The sequence below is a fragment of the Mastomys coucha genome, unplaced genomic scaffold, assembly GCF_008632895.1.
Source record: "Mastomys coucha isolate ucsf_1 unplaced genomic scaffold, UCSF_Mcou_1 pScaffold19, whole genome shotgun sequence".
Lineage (NCBI taxonomy): Eukaryota > Metazoa > Chordata > Mammalia > Rodentia > Muridae > Mastomys > Mastomys coucha.
This window is the reverse complement of record NW_022196901.1, coordinates 3,783,278-3,801,112: the sequence shown is the minus strand read 5'-3', so window position 1 is coordinate 3,801,112 and position 17,835 is coordinate 3,783,278. Positions and strand designations below refer to the sequence as shown.

Genomic DNA, 17,835 nt, shown 5'->3' with positions numbered 1-17,835 from the left:
TTTCCTTCTTGTTAAGCTTGATATGGTCTGTGGGTATTCCAAGCTTATTTCCTAATATTCACTTATCAGTGAGTTCATACCATGTGTGTCCTTTTGGGTCTGGATTAACTCACTCAGGATGATATTTTTTAGTTCCATCCATTTGCCTAAAAATTTCACAAAGTCGTTGTTTTTAACAGCTGAATAGTGCTCCATTGTGTACCACATTTTCGTATCCATTCCTCTGTTGAAGAACATCTGGGTTCTTTCCAGCTTCTGGCTATTATAAATAAGGCTGCTATAAACATAGTGGAGCATGTGTCATTGTTATATTGTTCTCTTCTATTGTTTCATGAGAATGAGGTATTTCTGAGTGATGAGCCAATGATAAAGGTAGAAGATTGTTGTTCTAATGTAATAATAACTATGGTTGTATCAGTGTAATCCTTAGAAAGAAGAAAGGGGGAATGCAATGCTAAGGACTGTGTGAGAATAAACATTGCCTTGGTCCTAACCCTACTTAGTCCAGAAAATTTTTCACAATTTCAAAGCCATCCTTCTGTGTCACTAAGCATCAGTGGCCCCATCCTGAGATCACTAAACTTCTTTAGTCAACTGGTGTTTTGTTGATGAGCCAAAGTATGTTTTTATTTCTGAATATGTATATCTACTAAGTTTTCTATTTTTCTCCCATCAACTTAGAGTGTAATTCAATTCTTCTAATCTCTGAGAGAAGGAATCCAGGCATTTGGTTTTACCTGTTTGATAAGGCTACTAATTCCATTATCATGCATGGTCATTAATTTTACCTATTCGTATTTGGGTGTGAATCATGTTTTTAGGTGTTTACTAACAAGGCCATAGATTCTTTAGTTCAAATCTCTTCATTATCTCCTTATTTGGTGTGTGACATCTGTCAACATTATGATAATTTATTTATCCTCAATAGCATATTAGTGAATTTGAGAGCACTTTAAGTTAATAAATGAAGCAGGAGGCATTAATGTGTTGTGATTATCCATTGATTTAGGTAACACATACTGAATATGCACCAGTTCTCAGCTACATTGTGTGTTGCTTAAGAATGCAGGAACACACACAATTAAGAAAATAGTTTCCTTTGATTTTAGTGGAACAGTAGACTTTTAAAAATAGGACATGTTTGGCAACAGTCATAGAATGGTGTAAGGTGTGGTGATGGTATAGCAGAAAGGAAGTATTACAACACAGTATAATGACTAAAAGAGAAATAGCAAATTACTGGTGATTACTAACAAGGGAACAAGGCTTAGGTTGTTTATGTCATGTCTTTTTGCAGCTTACTTATTTGGTGATTGTGTGTGATTCTGTGGGAATATATATATATATATATATATATATATATATATATATATTCTTTCCAGCTTCTGGCTATTATAAATAAGGCTGTGATAAACATAGTGGAGCATGTGTCCTTGTTATATTGTTCTCTTCTATTGTTTCATGAGAATGAGGTATTTCTGAGTGATGGTTTATATATATATATGTATATATATATACATATATATATATATATATATATATATAATTTTGTCAATCATTACTATAACAATGAGATAATTTGAGAGCATTTTGAGTAGAGAATGATATATCCAAGACTACTAGAAATGAAATAACATAAAACCTACAAAAATAATTATTTGAAACACATGAACCAAGTTTAATTGCTGGATCTAGCAGGTGCTGAAGATTTAGAAGATTTAGTCTCAAAGTCTCAGACTATAGATGCATCAGGCCTTGGCAGTAGAAGTGTTTAATGTGAGTGATTTGCTGGGTGAATGGAGAATTTCATGAGAAACAAAAATGTAAGAAATATACTCAGGAAAGTGAAGTAATGTTACACACTCAAAGTTCCTTCCACAGAGACATGGGTTTTGGAGGCCTCAACCCTCAACATTTTATTTTAGTCATGGTAAAATTACATACAACGTTGGTTAATATAAAATCTGCCTTCTCTCAGACAAAAATATAACTGACATTTTTGCCCTTTTTAAAGGATTTTTCAGAAAAGGAGAAGTCTACAGCAAAATCTCTGGAAGATGCAAAAGCGAACTTTTACTGTGAATTGTGTGACAAGCAGTATAACAAACACCAGGAGTTTGACAATCACATTAATTCTTACGACCACGCTCATAAGCAGGTAAGCCAACATGAGAAAAGTCTTTTCACCTCCGAGATTTATGCCTTCAGAGCAGAACTGCAATGGTTCAGCCTTATTTATTATCATCTAAGACTCAGAGGTGAGATCATTTTATGTTCGTTTTTTGTGAAAGGTTGTTTACTGTACAAATGTTAGGGAAACTCATTTTTTCTTAGAAGCACCATAAAGTTGGATGTGGGTGTAGATATTTCCTAAGAGTAGTGATTGTGTAATTCATATATATATATACATATGTATATACATATATATATATATAATGTACATCCACAAACCAGTAAAAGCAGTGTCATATTAAAAGTAACTAAAGTAATTACTGGAATAACTAAAATCCCTGACAACTACACAGATAGAATCTACAAAAGAATTGATAAATTCCTCTGATGTTTGCTTTTACCCTGCAAATATTCCAAGGTGTATTTGGAAATACTGCATCTGAGAACTCAATACAATAAAATTATTACCCAATAAATGAGACATTTCAAACAAACATTTTAAAAAGTCAAACATATAAGTCAGTAGATAAAGACAAGTATCCACTTCTCAGTTCAGTTTCTTTAAAGGTCACATATGTTGTTCTCTATATGTCTATTGTTCATATATCACCAGATTTTTCCCTTGCTGGTTGAGTTATTGAAGTCTTTGAGGCTTAGGAAATATGATTGTCATATTTCTGTGACCAAGAAATAAAACTCCTATGGCCAAATGATTATAACTAAGGGTTATGGTGTCAAATGGAACTGACATGTTGCAATCTCTGGGTAAATTTTGTATATTCTATCTGAGACATTTATTCAAATCAAATGAAATTAAATGTTTTCTGTCATTTATGGGATGAATACTGCTTATGTGGCTATGGAAAACATAGCACTGGTCATGAAATAACTTCTATCCTAATGTTCAGGACATGTGTATTTAATTGTACTAACCTGAGATTAGCAAGATCAGTGGGGGGAATGTTTAAGGGTTGTAATGACGAGCCCTCATGTGTATAATAAGCACCTTGTAATCTATTGTTAACAATAATTAGTAAAATCTCCGTCAGTATTCTATCTTGATAGCTCTGAGATAGTTCACTAGATCTTGTACTTGAAACTGTAAAAACACAAACATAACACTGTGACCTATTTGCACATTGAATTTTTTGTTGCATTATTCCTGTTTCATTTACACCACCACATGCCCTTGTGCTATATTGTTATATTCCTTTGAAGCAAATTCCAAATAGCACACAATGCCATCTTAAAACATCGCAGCATGTGTCATGAGTTCTTAAAAATATAACATCTTTTTCAAAATAATGCTGTTATCTTGTTTCCCTAATTGCATCACAATTTGCAAATTTGGACTGTTTAAAAACAGTGTATCTACTTTTCACATGCTATTATGTGTGTAATTTTTTTCTTTAAAATAGTTAATCTACAGGTCTTTTGCTATGTATTAATAAAAATACACTGGGAATTCAGGAAAAAATAAGAGAAGACCTCATAAAATGGGTATTTGATCTTGAGTTGTGGTTTACACAGACCTGTATATGTATATGCTTTGAAATTGAGATGACATTGTTGACAGCAGACATAGTTACAATGAAGAAATACAAGATAATTAGTTTCTTGGTAAGAAGTGTGCCAGAATGCAGCATCCATTGCTGCTCAGAATTATGCCTAATCAATTTCCTTTCTATCATTTTCTTCACATGCATTCATACTGTTTTTTTTTTTTTTAAATGTTAACAGAACAGCCCGTTCTCAATCATTTGGTCACATCTATACTCCTACTTACTTTTATTTATAGGCTTATCTGTAACTTTCCACATCATTCACTTTCATCTAAACAATTGTATAGTTTCCACTGTGTACTAGTTGTGATAGATATGTAAAAGGATGAATTTGGTTCTCAGCTTCAGAGAAAAAGCAACATAATTGAGGAGATAAGCCAAAGAACATGATTATGCATTAAGCACTCGCAGAAATCATCTGCTGTGGAAATCCAAAATTAAAAGCAAAAAAAACCCTGATTTATAAAGAAAAGAGGACAAATCATCCAATTTTTGAAAATAATGTATAAAAGTTAACCATATAACCAAAACCTCCTGTATGGCAGGAAGTCTATATCAAGGCAAAGGGAGCGATATGAAGCTGGGTGCAGAAAGTACAAGTCGTTTACATGCTACTGAAGGCATGGCTATTCTTTTGGGAGTTTCTTTATCTTTGTCATTTCATTTGTGTAATTTTCAGTGTCTTATACTTGTATCTCAATCTTGGAACCTCAGGTTTTTCCATTCGTACGTGTCATTACTACCAGCCTCTAACTGAACTCTTTATTTCCAGCATTTTCCCTATTCAAATTCAGCTTATCCACTTATGACCAGATAGATTAGCCTACTGCATTCACAGGATTGCTTCTTCCCTAGGCAATCTCCAGTGATTAGTGACTGACATTTAAAAGAGGATAGTCTTATTCAGACCACCATCCAAACCATGTGCAATCTGGCTTCTTCTGCATCTACTTCCGAACTTATCTCCTAGAACTACAGCATGCCCCTGCAGTTTTCTAAAAGACACCTTATGGTTTTCCACCTGCCCCTTTTGGCTCATACTCTGCTCACTGTCTAAGATGTTTTTCCATGTAATGGCTACAACTCATATTGCTGCATGTTTCATTGAGATTGGCAGCTTCTATCAGAACTTTAAAGGAGCTGAGACTTCATAAAAGGCTAATTAAAAACAGATTTTTCTAGATTCTTTTAGCTGAAAATCAGTTCAGATTTTTGTATCTGCTGCCCAATTTTGTAAACAAAATAATAATTAAATCTTCAGTAGACCTTAGTGGTCTGGTTCCGGGATAGTGTGGAATTGTTACCTTTTAAAGATTTATTTTGGCCCAAAATATTTTGAAAATTGGTTAAGTTTTAGATGAAACCAATTTTAAAAATCTTTTTTTAATGAAAAGAAACTTTATGTTCTGAAAATGAAGAGTTCATTAAAATAAAATGTGCAAAAACAATCTCTAAATTTCAAAGCTAAATACAAGCAGTTGGTTCTTGCTTCATTAAGCACTTTCCTTGACAGGCATAGTGATTTTGAGGATGGTAGGAGCTGACTAAGAATAGCTTTTGGCTTGAGGAATAGGAGCGGCTGCCAACATTTTACTTCCATGTGGGTTCAGATGAAATTTCTTGCCTCTGCTGTTGAGTTTCCAGTAATAAGATCTTCCATTTTTGAGACGTAAATCCAAAGTTAGAATCTATTCATTACTCAGCAGTAGAACAAATTGGAACTAGAAATAAAACAAGCTTTGAATTCTCCCTTTTTCTTTCATTCATTGTCCTCTATTTTAAGATAGTTCTGTATCTTAAATACTTTCTATATCTAAATAGCAACATATAGCACCTGATGATTTTATTATAATGATATTATTCATGAACATTCTTTCAACTATTATTTATTTATTTATTTATTTATTTATTTTGTGTGTGTGTGTGAATGTGTATATACATATATATATGGCTAAAGCCTGGTTCCTGCAAAGGCCAGGAGATAGCATCAGATGCCCTGGGACTGGAGTCAAAGATGGCTTTGAACTAGTATATAGATGACAGGGACTGAAATCAGTCCTCTGTACAAACAGCAAGTGCTTTTAACTACTAAGCCACATCTCTAGTTACTTATAAGCACATTTTAATTTTGCAGAAATAAGTAAGTATATATCTTTAAAAAATAAATCAAAACTTCCTGTTGAACACTTAATAATATCTTCTCTATAATTTGAACAAGAATTACACTATTTGGGCATTATTTGTAGAGTCACTTTAGTTCATCATCAACACATCTAAAGTTTTAAACTCTCTCCCATGAGGAAATAAAATGAGGCTCAAGCTTTGACAACCTCTTTGTATTTATAGCTCATGTTTTGAGGAAACAATTCAATTGTTTCATCTACAGCCCCAGACACCTTCTAATTCCTTACAATTGTTGAAAATCATTTTAAAAGCAATTTCTGTGTGTATATAAGTTACAGTCCCTTGGCTAAAGCAACACTGTGATTATTACTACAGCGAACATGTCAATGACAATCAATTTCTCATGAGACCATTTTTAGATCACACTCATGTTTTAAAGACTATTGTCTGAAAATGTTTTATATTGAAAAATTATCACACATCTTCATATTGAGAACTCTTATTTTCCCCAGAGACACAATTGTTCTTCTAAATTAAAAGCAAACAGATACAAGCTAGAACACCTCCTGTATTCAAGAAAGATCCTCCTTTCAGACTCTCTACATGTGGAGCTTAATTCACCTAATCTCCCTTGACTTTACACAGGATTTATTTTTCCTCAGGGGGACTTCTTTAGTGTTAGGGTTAGAAGCAGACTCAAAATGATTCCTTTTTAAAATGTTATTTTGAATTCTTTCCTTCTCTGCTAACTCTAGGTAAAATATTCAAGTCAATCTATCATTATCATTCTGAGCCCAAAGGGGATGACTCACCTCTAAAATTGTATATTGTTTTCTTCCCAATTTTCTCTTGTTATCCTCCTACAGCTTCATTTAAATTATCTATTAATTCTACCCCAATGGATTTAGTGAGGATAAAACATATCAAAGATTGGGTGGTGTATGTAGCCAGAGTACTAGTTGCTTTTCTTATTGTTGTGATGCAGTAATATCTAACTGAAGAAAAAAATGATGAAGGATTTATTTTGAGATGCAGTATAAAAATGGAGGCTATCCAACACAATAGGGAAGGATTAGCACCAAATGAGGCAGTAGGTATCACTGTGTTCAGAGTCAACAATAGAAAGAATAAGAAATATGGCTAGGCTACAAAATCTTAAGGCCTGCCCCTACTAATATGCTTCTGAATGACTCCACCTCCTACTGATTTCACAGTCTTATAAATTGGTGTACATCTTATGTGACCAAGTATTAAACATGTGAGCACATGGGAGACATTCCATGCCCAAAACACAAGTCAGACTGAACAATAAAGATAACTACTCTGTAATGCACTGCGATGTAAGGTAGTTCTGGGTTTCCAATTCTATAAACCCCTATTTCATAGAGCATGGTGATGCAGTAAGTGTATGTATGAGTGCGTGTGTGTGTGTGTGTGTGTGTGTGTGTGTGTTCCAGTAATTACATAGCTGTATTTGTATATTCTATTAGTGAAGAATTACAGCAAAACTAGTCTTAGATTTTTGCTCATATTCAATTTAATTTATTCTATTTATTTACTTCACATTGGCTAAAAGAATTTTAATGTCATGATTTTCCATTTACAGAAAACATCTATTTAAAATCTGCATTGTGATCTTAGATGTGCCATGTACTTTCTGTTCCCTCTACTTGCAGTACTTCAATTTGACCTTGAACTTTCTGTTTCTTGTTATTGAAGTCACAAGTCTTACATCACCTCTTAGCAGAACCTTTCCTTTTTTTCATAATTCAAAGAGTGAATTATCATCTTTCTACTTCCTAACATCTTTGGCAATGACTATGGTTATCAGAGTCAGCTTGTGGGCTCTTCCGATCCAGCTGTTCGATGTCCATGATTTTAGGAGTTCATTGTTTTACCCTCGGTACCTTGAAATCAGCCACAGGAAATAATAAAAGCCCAGACTTCTCTTCTTTTATTTTTGTGTCCTAGAGAGTTAGCAGACTGCTACAAATTACTTGCACTCTTAAACTTAAAAAATTAAAGGGTTGTTTTTTAATTTGCTGGTACTCCTAACCTCTCTCTGTCATTAGCCCTGAAAACGAAAGTTAGTTGTCAGTTCTAGGTACTGTGCCTCTAGAACTGAGAGGTGCCACACTGACCAATACCAATAAGTCAATAAGCACTTTTAGTGGAATTGATATTTTATTAGTTCTTAGATATTTTTTACAGTGTTTTTGATCATATGTATTCCTCTTACCCAACTCCTCCCAAATGCATCACCCTCTACCCGAGCAATACAATTACATCCTCCTTGTTTTTAGCCTGTAGGATCCAGTTTGTATTTCACATGTAATCTTAGATATGTAGGCCTCTGAAAAGTATTATCTACCTATGAGAGAATACATTTTTTAAAAAATAATGTCATTCACTTAGCAATTATCAATTGTTAATAGTTCCTCAACTAATGTTGGGATTCCAAGCCCACTTCCTATCCATGCTGGAAGTTATTCAGATTTGATCTTGCACAGATCTTATGCATGCTGTTACAACCAATGTGAATTCATATGTGAAATTGCCCTTCTGTGTACAGAAGATGTAGTTTCTTTATATTCACCCTAGCATGAATTTTAAGAAAATAATCAGATTAATGTCAAAAGTTGATGTACATAATTGTTTAAAACAGAAAACCAGGTCTGCACTGGTCTACCTTGTGTGTGAACTCGGCAGCCAGTACCACAGCCCCCAGAGGAAGCTCCATTCCCAGGTGCTCTAGCAAGCCCAGGACCTTAGGATCAGGGTTGAGGAGAACACAACATCTCTTCTAACACCATCAGGAGTAACTGGAACCAACAGGGTCCAGGGACACAGGAACCCTGCCTGACTAGTGGCTCTAGTTTCTTATAGTCTGTGTAGATCTACCTTGAGCATGAACTCAGCAGCCAGTCCCACAGACACCAGAGGAGGCTCCATTCCCAGGAGCTCTAGCACATCCAGGATCTTAGGATCCCAGGATCCCAGGAACTTGTCACAATGGGATCTCAGGATCTCAGAGGCAGCTTGATTCCCAGAAACTCTGACGCACCCAGAATCTCAGGATCACAGAATCCCAGAATCACAGGATCACAGAGACAGGTAGACTCTGAAGAGTTCTGACTCAACCAGGATCAGAGGAAAGACAGGCCCTAGTCAGATATAGCAAGGGCAGGGAGCCCTAAGGATAATCAGATGGCTGGAGGCAGGCATAAGAACAGAAGAAATAGAAACCAAGGTTACATGGCATCATCACAATCCAATTCTCCCACCATACCAAGTCCTGGATACACCATTATACCAGAAAAGCAAGATTCAGATCTAAAGTCAAATCTCATGACAATTATGGAAGATTTTAAGAAGGACATAAATAACCCCCTTAAAGAAATACAGGAGAAGACAGGTAAACAGGTAGAAGCCCTTAAAGAGGAAACACAAAAATCACTTAAACAATTACTGGAAAATACAATCAAGCAGGCAAAGGAAATGAACAAAACCATCTAAGATTTAAAAATGGAAACAGAAACAATAAAGAAATCACAAAGGGAGACAACCCTGGAGTTAAAAAACCTAGGAAAGAGATCAGTAGTCATAGAAGCAAGCATCACAGAGAGACTACAAAAGATAGAAGAGAGAATGTCAGGGGCAGAAGACACCCCAATCTCAGCAATGGACAGATCATGGCAAAACATTGACAAAATAATCAAATACACAATGCAAAAAGCACCTAACCCAAAACATCCAGGAAATACAGGATACAATGAGAAGAACAAACCTAAGGATAATAGGTATAGAAGAGAGCAAAGATTCCCAACTTAAAGTGGCAGTAAATATCTTCAACAAAATTATAGAAGAAAACTTCCCTAACCTAAAGAAAGAGAAGCCCATGATCATACAAGTAGCCTACCGAACTCCAAATATATTGGACCAGAAAAGAAATTCTTCCTGTCACATAATAATCAAAACACAAATACATTAAATAAAGAAAGAATATTAAAAGCAATAAGGGAAAAAAGTCAAGTAACATATAAAGGCAGGCCTATCAGAATTACACCAGACTTCTCCCCAGAGACTATGAAAGCTAGAAGATCCTGGGCAGATGTCATACAGACCCTAAGAGAACATAAATGCCACCCAGACTACTATACTCAGCAATACTCTCATTTACCATAGATGGGAAAAACAAGATATTCCATGACAAAATCAAATTTACACAATATCTTTCTACAAATCCAGCCCTACAAAGGATAAGAGGTGGAAAACTCCAACACAAGAAGGGAAACTACACCCTAGGAAAACCAAGGAAGTAATCTTTCAACAAATCCAAAAGAAGATAGAAACACAAACATAATGCTACCTCTAACAATAAAAATAACAGGGAGTAACAATCACTTTTCCTTAATGTCTCTTAACATCAACAGACTCAATTCCCCAGTAAAACAACAGACTAACAGACTGGATAGGTAAACAAGATCCAGCTTTTTGCTGCATACAGGGAACACACCACAGTGACAAAAACAGACACTACCTCAGAGTAAAAGGTTGGAATAAAATTTTCCAAGCAAATGGTCCCAAGAAACAAGCTGGAGTAGCCATTCTAATATCAAATAAAGTGGACTTTCAAACAAAAGTTATCAAAAAGGATAAGGAAGGATACTTCATACTGGTTGAAGGAAAAATCTACCAAAATGGACTCTAAATTGTGAACATCTATGCTCCAAATGCAAGAGCACCTATACTCATAAAAGAAACTTTACTAAAGCTAAAAGCACACATCACACTGCACACAATAAAACTTTAACACCTCACTCTCAGCAATGGACAGATCATGAAAACAGAAACTAAACAGAGACATAGTGAAACTCACAGAAGTTATGAGCTAAATGGATCTAATAGATATTTATAGAGCATTTCTTCCTAAAGCAAAAGAATATACTTTCTTCTCAGCACCTCATGGTACCTTCTCCAAAATTGACCATATAATTGGGCCCAAAATAAGCCTCAACAGATACAAGAAGATTAAAATAATCTCAAGTACCCTGTCAGATCACCATGGACTAAAGTTGGTCTTAAATTCAACAAAAACAATGGAAAACACACATACACTTGAAAACTGAACAATGCTCTATTCAATGATAACTTAGTCAAGGAAGAAATAAAGAAATTAAAGACTTTGGAATTTGATGAGAATGAAGAAACATCTTACCAAAATTTATGGGATACAATAAAGGAGTGGTAAGAGGAAACTACATAGCTCTAAGTGCTTCCAAAAAGACTGGAGAAACCTTGCACTAGTGGCTTGATAGTACACCTGAAAGCTCTAGAACAAAAAGAAGTAAATACACCCAAGAAGAGTAGACAGCAGGAAATAATCAACCAAATAGGATAGAGAAAAACTACACAAAGAATCAACAAAACCAGGAGTTTGTTCTTTGAGAAAATCAACACGATAGATAAACCCTTAGCCAGACTAACCAGAGGGCACAGAGTCAGTATCCAAATTAATAAAGTCAGAAATGAAAAGGGAGACAGGAGGACAGAAATCATGGAAATTTAAAAAATCATCAGATCCTACTACAAAAGTTTATACTCAACTAAATTTGAAAATCTAGATGAAATGAACAATTTTCTAGAAGGTGCCAAAGTTAAAAGGGGATCAGATAAACCACCTAAACAGTCCCATAACCCCTAAAGAAATAGAAGCAGTCATTAATAGTCTCCCAACCAAAAAAAGCCCAGGACTAGGTTGGTTCAGTGGCAAATTCTATCAGAACTTTAAAGAAGACCTTATACCAATACTCTTCAAACTATTACACAAAATAGAAACAGAAGGTACACTACCAATTCATTCTATGAAGCCATAATTACACTTACACCTAAACCACACAAAGACCAAATGAAGAAAGAGAACTTCAGACCAATCTCCCTTATGAACATTGGTACAAAAATACTCAATTAAATTCTTGCCAACAGAATCCAAGAACATATCAAAATGATCATTCATCATGATCAAGTAGGCTTCATCCTAGGGATTTAGGGATGGTCAATATATATAAATCCATCAATGTAATCCACTACATAAACAAACTCAAAGAAAAAAAAAACCACATGATCATTTCATTAGATGCTGAAAAAGCATTTGACAAAGGCCAGCATCCCTTCATAAACATGATCTTGGAAAGATCAGGAATTCAAGGCCCATACCTAAACATAGTAAATGCAATGTACAGCTAACTAGTAGCCAACATTGAACTGAATGGAGAGAAACTTGAAGCAATCCCACTAAAATCAGGGACTAGACAAAGCTGCCCAATCTCCCTATCTATTCAACACAGTACGTGAATTTCTAGCTAGGGCAATTTGACAAAAAAAGAAGGTCAAATGGATACAAATTGGAAAATAAGAAGGCAATATATCACTATTTGCAGATAATCCCAAAAATTACACTAGAAAATGCCTAAAGCTGATAAACAACTTCAGCAAAGTGGCTGGATATAAAATTAACTCAAACAAATCAAGAAGCCTTCCTCTACTAAAAGGATAAACAGTCTGAGAAAGAAATTAGGGAAACAATACCCTTCACAATAGTCACAAATTATATAAAATTCCTTGTAATTCTAACCAAGCAAGTGAAAGATCTGTATGACAAGAACTTCAAGTCTCTGAAGAAGGAAATCGAGAAGATCTCAGAAGATGGAAAGATCTCCCATGCTCATGCTTGCCAAAAGCAATCTACAGATTCAAAGAAATCCCCTTCAAAATTCCAACTCAATTCTTCACAGACTTGGAAAGAGAAATTTGCAATTCATCTGGAATAACAAAAAACCTAGGATAGGTTATTCTCAACAATAAAAGAACCTCTGGTGGAATCTCTGGCCTTAAGCTGTACTACAGAGCAATTGTGATAAAAACTACATGGTATTGGTACAGTGACAGGCAGGTGGATCAGTGGAATAGAATTGAAGTCCCAGAAGTGAACCCACACACCTATGGTCACTTGATCTTTGACAAAGAAGCTAAAACCATCCAGTGGAAAAACAGACAACACTTTCAACAAATGGTGCTGGTTCAACTGGCAGTTAGCAAGTAGAAGAATGCAAATCAATTCATTCTTATCTCCTTCTACAAAGCTCAAATCCAGGTGGATCAAGGACCTCCTCATAAAACCAAATACACTGAAACGTATAGAGGAGAAAATGGGGAAGAGCTTCGAACATGTGGGCATAGGGGAAAAATTCCTGAACAAAATACCAATGCCTTGTACTGTATCATCAAGAATCGACAAATGGGACCTCATAAAATTGCAAAGCTTCTGTAAGGCAAAGTACACTTTCAATAAGACAAAAAGGCAACCAACAGATTGGGAAAAGATCTTTACCAATCCTACATCTGATAGAGGGCTAATATCCAATATATACAAAGAACTCAAGAAGTTATACTCCAGAGAAATAACCCTATTAAAAATACTGAGCTAAACAAATAATTTTCGACTGAGGAATATGGAATGGCCGAGAAGCACCTAAAGAAATGTTCAACATCCTTAGTCATCAGGGAAATGCAAATCAAAACAACCCTGAGATTCCACCTCACACTTATCAGGATGGCTAAAATCAAAAACTCAGGTGACAGTGGATGCTGGGGAGGATGTGGAGAAAGAAGAAAACTCCTCCACTGCTGATGGGAATGCAAGCTGGTACAACCAATCTGGAAATCAGTTTGGTGGTTCCTCAGAAAATTGGACATAGTACTAGCAGAGGACCCAGCTATGCCACTCCTGGGCATATACCCAGAAGATGCTCCAACATGTAATAAGGACACATGCTCCACTATGTTTTTAGCAGCCTTATTTTATAATAGCCAGAAGCTGGAAACAACCCAGATGTCCCTCAACAGAGGAATGGATACAGAAAATGTGGTAGACATACACAGTTGAATACTACCCAGCTATTAAAAACAATGACTTCATGAAATTCTAAGCAAATGGATAGAACTAGAAAATATTATTCTGAGAGAGGTAACCCAATCACAAAAGAAAACACATGGTATGCACTCACTGACAAGTGGATATGATCCCAAAAGCTCCAGATGACCAGGATACAATTCACAGACCACATGAAGCTCAATAAGAAGGAAGACTAAACTGTGGGGGCTTCTGTCCTTAGAATAACGAAATGCTCACAGGAGCAAATATGGAGATAAAGTGTAGAGCAGAGACTAAAGCAAAGGCCACCCAGAGACTGTTTCTCCTGGGGATTCATCCCATATACAGTTACCAAACCCAGACATTATTGTGGATGCCAAGAAGTACATGATATGCCTGATATGGCTGTCTCCTGAGAGGCCCTTCCAGAGCCTTACAAATACAGAGGTGGATGTTAGTAGTCAACCATTGGACTGAGTGCAGGGTCCCGAATAGAGGACATAAAGAACAGACTGAAGGAGTTGAAAGGGTTTGCAACCCTATAGGAAGAACAATAATATCAACCAACCAGACCCCTCAGAAATCTCAGGTGCTAAACCATCAACAAAGGAGTACACATGGCTCAGCTGCATATGTAGCAGAGGATGCCCAAGGGAAGAAGAGGTCCTTGGTCCTATGAAGGCTTGATAGATGCCCCAGTGTAGGGGAATCAAGGGTGGCAAGGTGGGAGTGGGTGGGTGGGTGGTGGAACACTCTCATAGAAACGGGGGGATGGAGAATGTGATAGGGTGTTTCCAGGAGAGAGGGAAACCTGGAAAGGGGATAACATTTGAAATATAAATAAAGAAAATATCCAAAAAAAAGAAAAAGAAAAAGAAAGCCAGTACAAGTTGTGTAATCATAGTAAAAAGACAATGGCTAAATTATGATACATAGAACATAGAATAATGAGTGTGAAATTAAATTGGTGTAATGTTTTTATTCTATGTGAAATTTAATGTGACCAGTTTTACATGATGCTTATATATACATTTATATTAAAAAGAAATGTAGAAGTATATGATAATAAGTAAATTCTATCTTAAATTTTCAGGTAAATTTTTTAAATATTTAAGACATAATGGTAAGCTTTTATGAAGGAAAATATATATGTAGCTTCTCAATATTTAATATATTATTGTGACTGATTAGTATGGTATATATGTGTATATGTACATATATGTGCATATCTACATATATATATGCATGCATATATGCATACATACATATACATGTGCACATGTGTGTGTATCAAACTTCTTACAATACTAAGATTACTTATAATTACATCTTTTGTGGAAATATTCTAAAATAACCCTTTATTTTCTTAAATGCCAAATATTATATGGCTACCTCTTCCTAATTTATTTCTTTATTGTCCTTCACACACACAAAACAACTTTCTTTGTATTTATATAAACCAGCTGATAAGACAGTTCTGTTTCCATTTCCTGTAGAAAATTCCCTAGTTGAGTCCACTCTGCTGTCTTTTTTGTTTTAATGTGGACAGTTTGCCCTTCTAGATTTCTGTGTAGTTGTGGTTATAGGTTTTCTTTCAAGATTATTTTGTGGATATGATTATTCCTCTCTTAGACTGCATCACTTATTTCTTTCAACCCATGAATGAGATTCCATATTTTATCCTTTTCTTTTAATGGACCCCATCTTCTAGAGTCTAAGAGGTAATACTTGTAGCAAGAAACTATGCCTGTCAGAAAGTATATGTACTTATTGTATTAATTTCTTCTTGCTTTTTGTCCAACTTTTTTAACTTTTGCATATTCTTAGAAATGTGAACCTTGATTTGTTTTTCCAATGGGTGGCAGCTTTCAGTACTAATATTGAGAGTCTATTTACCAATAAAATTCTTACCTTTTCTTTATGGGAACTTGTAGATTTTCCATGATATTCTCATAATGAAGACTGAAAAGTCTGGAATTATATAAGAAAAAAAACTTGACAGATATTCCCATTCTTGTTAGCTAATCAAAGTGAGAGTGAGAACACAGAAAATTAATATATCCAATAAAAATATAAGGCATTAAATGGTTCTAGATATTAAAACCAAAAGGAAAGATCATGTGTAGAGAATGCTGTTTGGTAAAAACAATTTTAGCTAGGTGTTTTAGTAAAGTATTTAATTAAAAGTCAATAATTTTAAGCCAAGAATAATGAAAATAAGGTGACAACCTTGGGTTTTTTTTTTTTGGTAATATTAAAAATAATGATGAAGAGGTAGTTTGTCAGCTAGTCAGCAGGCTATAAAATGGCAATTTGGTGATTATTAGGGTGACCCATGGCTGGATGAAGAAACTTTCATTCATTATCTACTTGTGTTATCAATTAATTGTTTTATTTATTTACATTCTACGTGTTGTCCTACTCCTGGTCTTCTCTTGCAGAGTTTTTTCTCTTATGCTCCCTCCCCTCCCCCTCTGAGAGGGTGCTCCCCTGTGTATCTTCACCCCAGAGGAATCAAGTCTCTACAGGATTGAACACATCCTCTCCCAGTGAGGCTAGACAAGGCAATTCTCTACTATGTTTGTGCCAAGAGCCTCTGATCAGTTTGTACTTGCTCTTTGATTGTTAACTCAGTCTCTGGGAGCTCCTAGGAGGTCTAGGTTAGTTGACACTGCTGTTCTTCCTATGGGGTTGCAATCCCCTTCAGCTCCTTCAATCTTTCCCCCAACTCTTCCATTAGGATCCCAGACCTCAGTCAAATGCTTGCCTGTGAGTATCTGCATGTGTCTCAGTCAGCTGCTGCTAGAGCCTTTTAGAAGACAGTTGAGCTAGTCTCCTATCTGCAAGCAAAACATAGCATCAGTAATAGTATCAGGGATTGGTGCCCACCCTTGGCATGGATCCCATGTTGGGCTGTTCACTGGTTGGCTAATCTTTAGTCTCTATTCCATTTTTGTCCCTGCATTTCTTTTAGGCAGGGACAATTCTAGGTCAAAAATATTGTAGATAGGTTAGTATCCCCATCCTTCTACTGGGGGCTGGGGGCAGTGACTATGAGAAGTAGTCTTTTCAGGTTCCATATACCTACAGTTGAGCATATTGGCTAAGGTCACACACATTGAGTCCTGGAAGCTTCCCCATCCCAGGTCTCTTGGACCTTCTAGAGTTTCCCCCACTCCCACCCCTAGTAACTGCAAATTTTCATACATTCTTCTGACCTCTGTGCTTCTCTCCTATCTCCTGACAAACCTGAGCCTGATCCCCTTTTTCCATCCCCCTCCCCTCTCCTACCCAGGTCCCTCCCTTCCTCTGCTTCCCATGATTATTTTGTTCCCCCTTCTAAATGGGTTTGAAGCATCCTTACTTGGACCTTCCTTATTGTTTAACATCTTAGGTTCTGTGGGGTATTTCATAGGTATTTTGTACTTCTTGGCTAATATCCACTTACCAATGAGTATATACTGTGCACATCCTTTGGGTCTTGGTTACCTCACTCAGGATGGTATTTTCTAGTTCCATGTATTTATCTCTTTATTAATTATATGAACTATAGCTCAGGTTGACCTAAAACTTATTATGTAGACCAGTTAATCTATACCCCATAACAACCCTCCTGCTTCAGTATCCCAAATGTTTTGATTGTAAGAGTGCTAATTGATTTTGCAGTTTCTGATCACCCAATCAATAATTATGTATGTTATGTGCCTGGATTTATATAGTGATCATTGGAACTATCCATTAAAATTCATGTCCTTCAAATTAAAAACAAAACAAAACAAAACAAAAAGGCACTGATGGCCAAAGGTCTAAGGAAGCTAAACTATTCATATAACCCTGAATGTAGGGGAAAGTATTTCAGGACACTAAATGTCAAATGAATATCACAAGATACTAGTGTTTTTTGGGTATGAGTTATTATTTTTAAATTTGAAATTCCAGAATTAATATTCTACAATTCCTGTTTTGTTCCTCATTTTTGCTTCCTGTTATTTTTGTAGTTAGAGCTGGCGTAACATTCATGTGTCTATCTTCTTTTAGTTTTGT

General features: G+C 35.6%; 1 protein-coding gene across 1 annotated transcript in view; it reads left to right on the top strand.

Moving 5' to 3' along the window:
- Znf804b (zinc finger protein 804B) overlaps positions 1-17,835 on the top strand; it is a 555,475-nt gene that overhangs the window by 453,045 nt on the left and 84,595 nt on the right. The window contains exon 2 of the mRNA XM_031379978.1: positions 2,015-2,158. Within this exon, the coding sequence (XP_031235838.1) occupies positions 2,015-2,158 (144 nt within the window). The remainder of the gene's footprint in view (positions 1-2,014; positions 2,159-17,835) is intronic.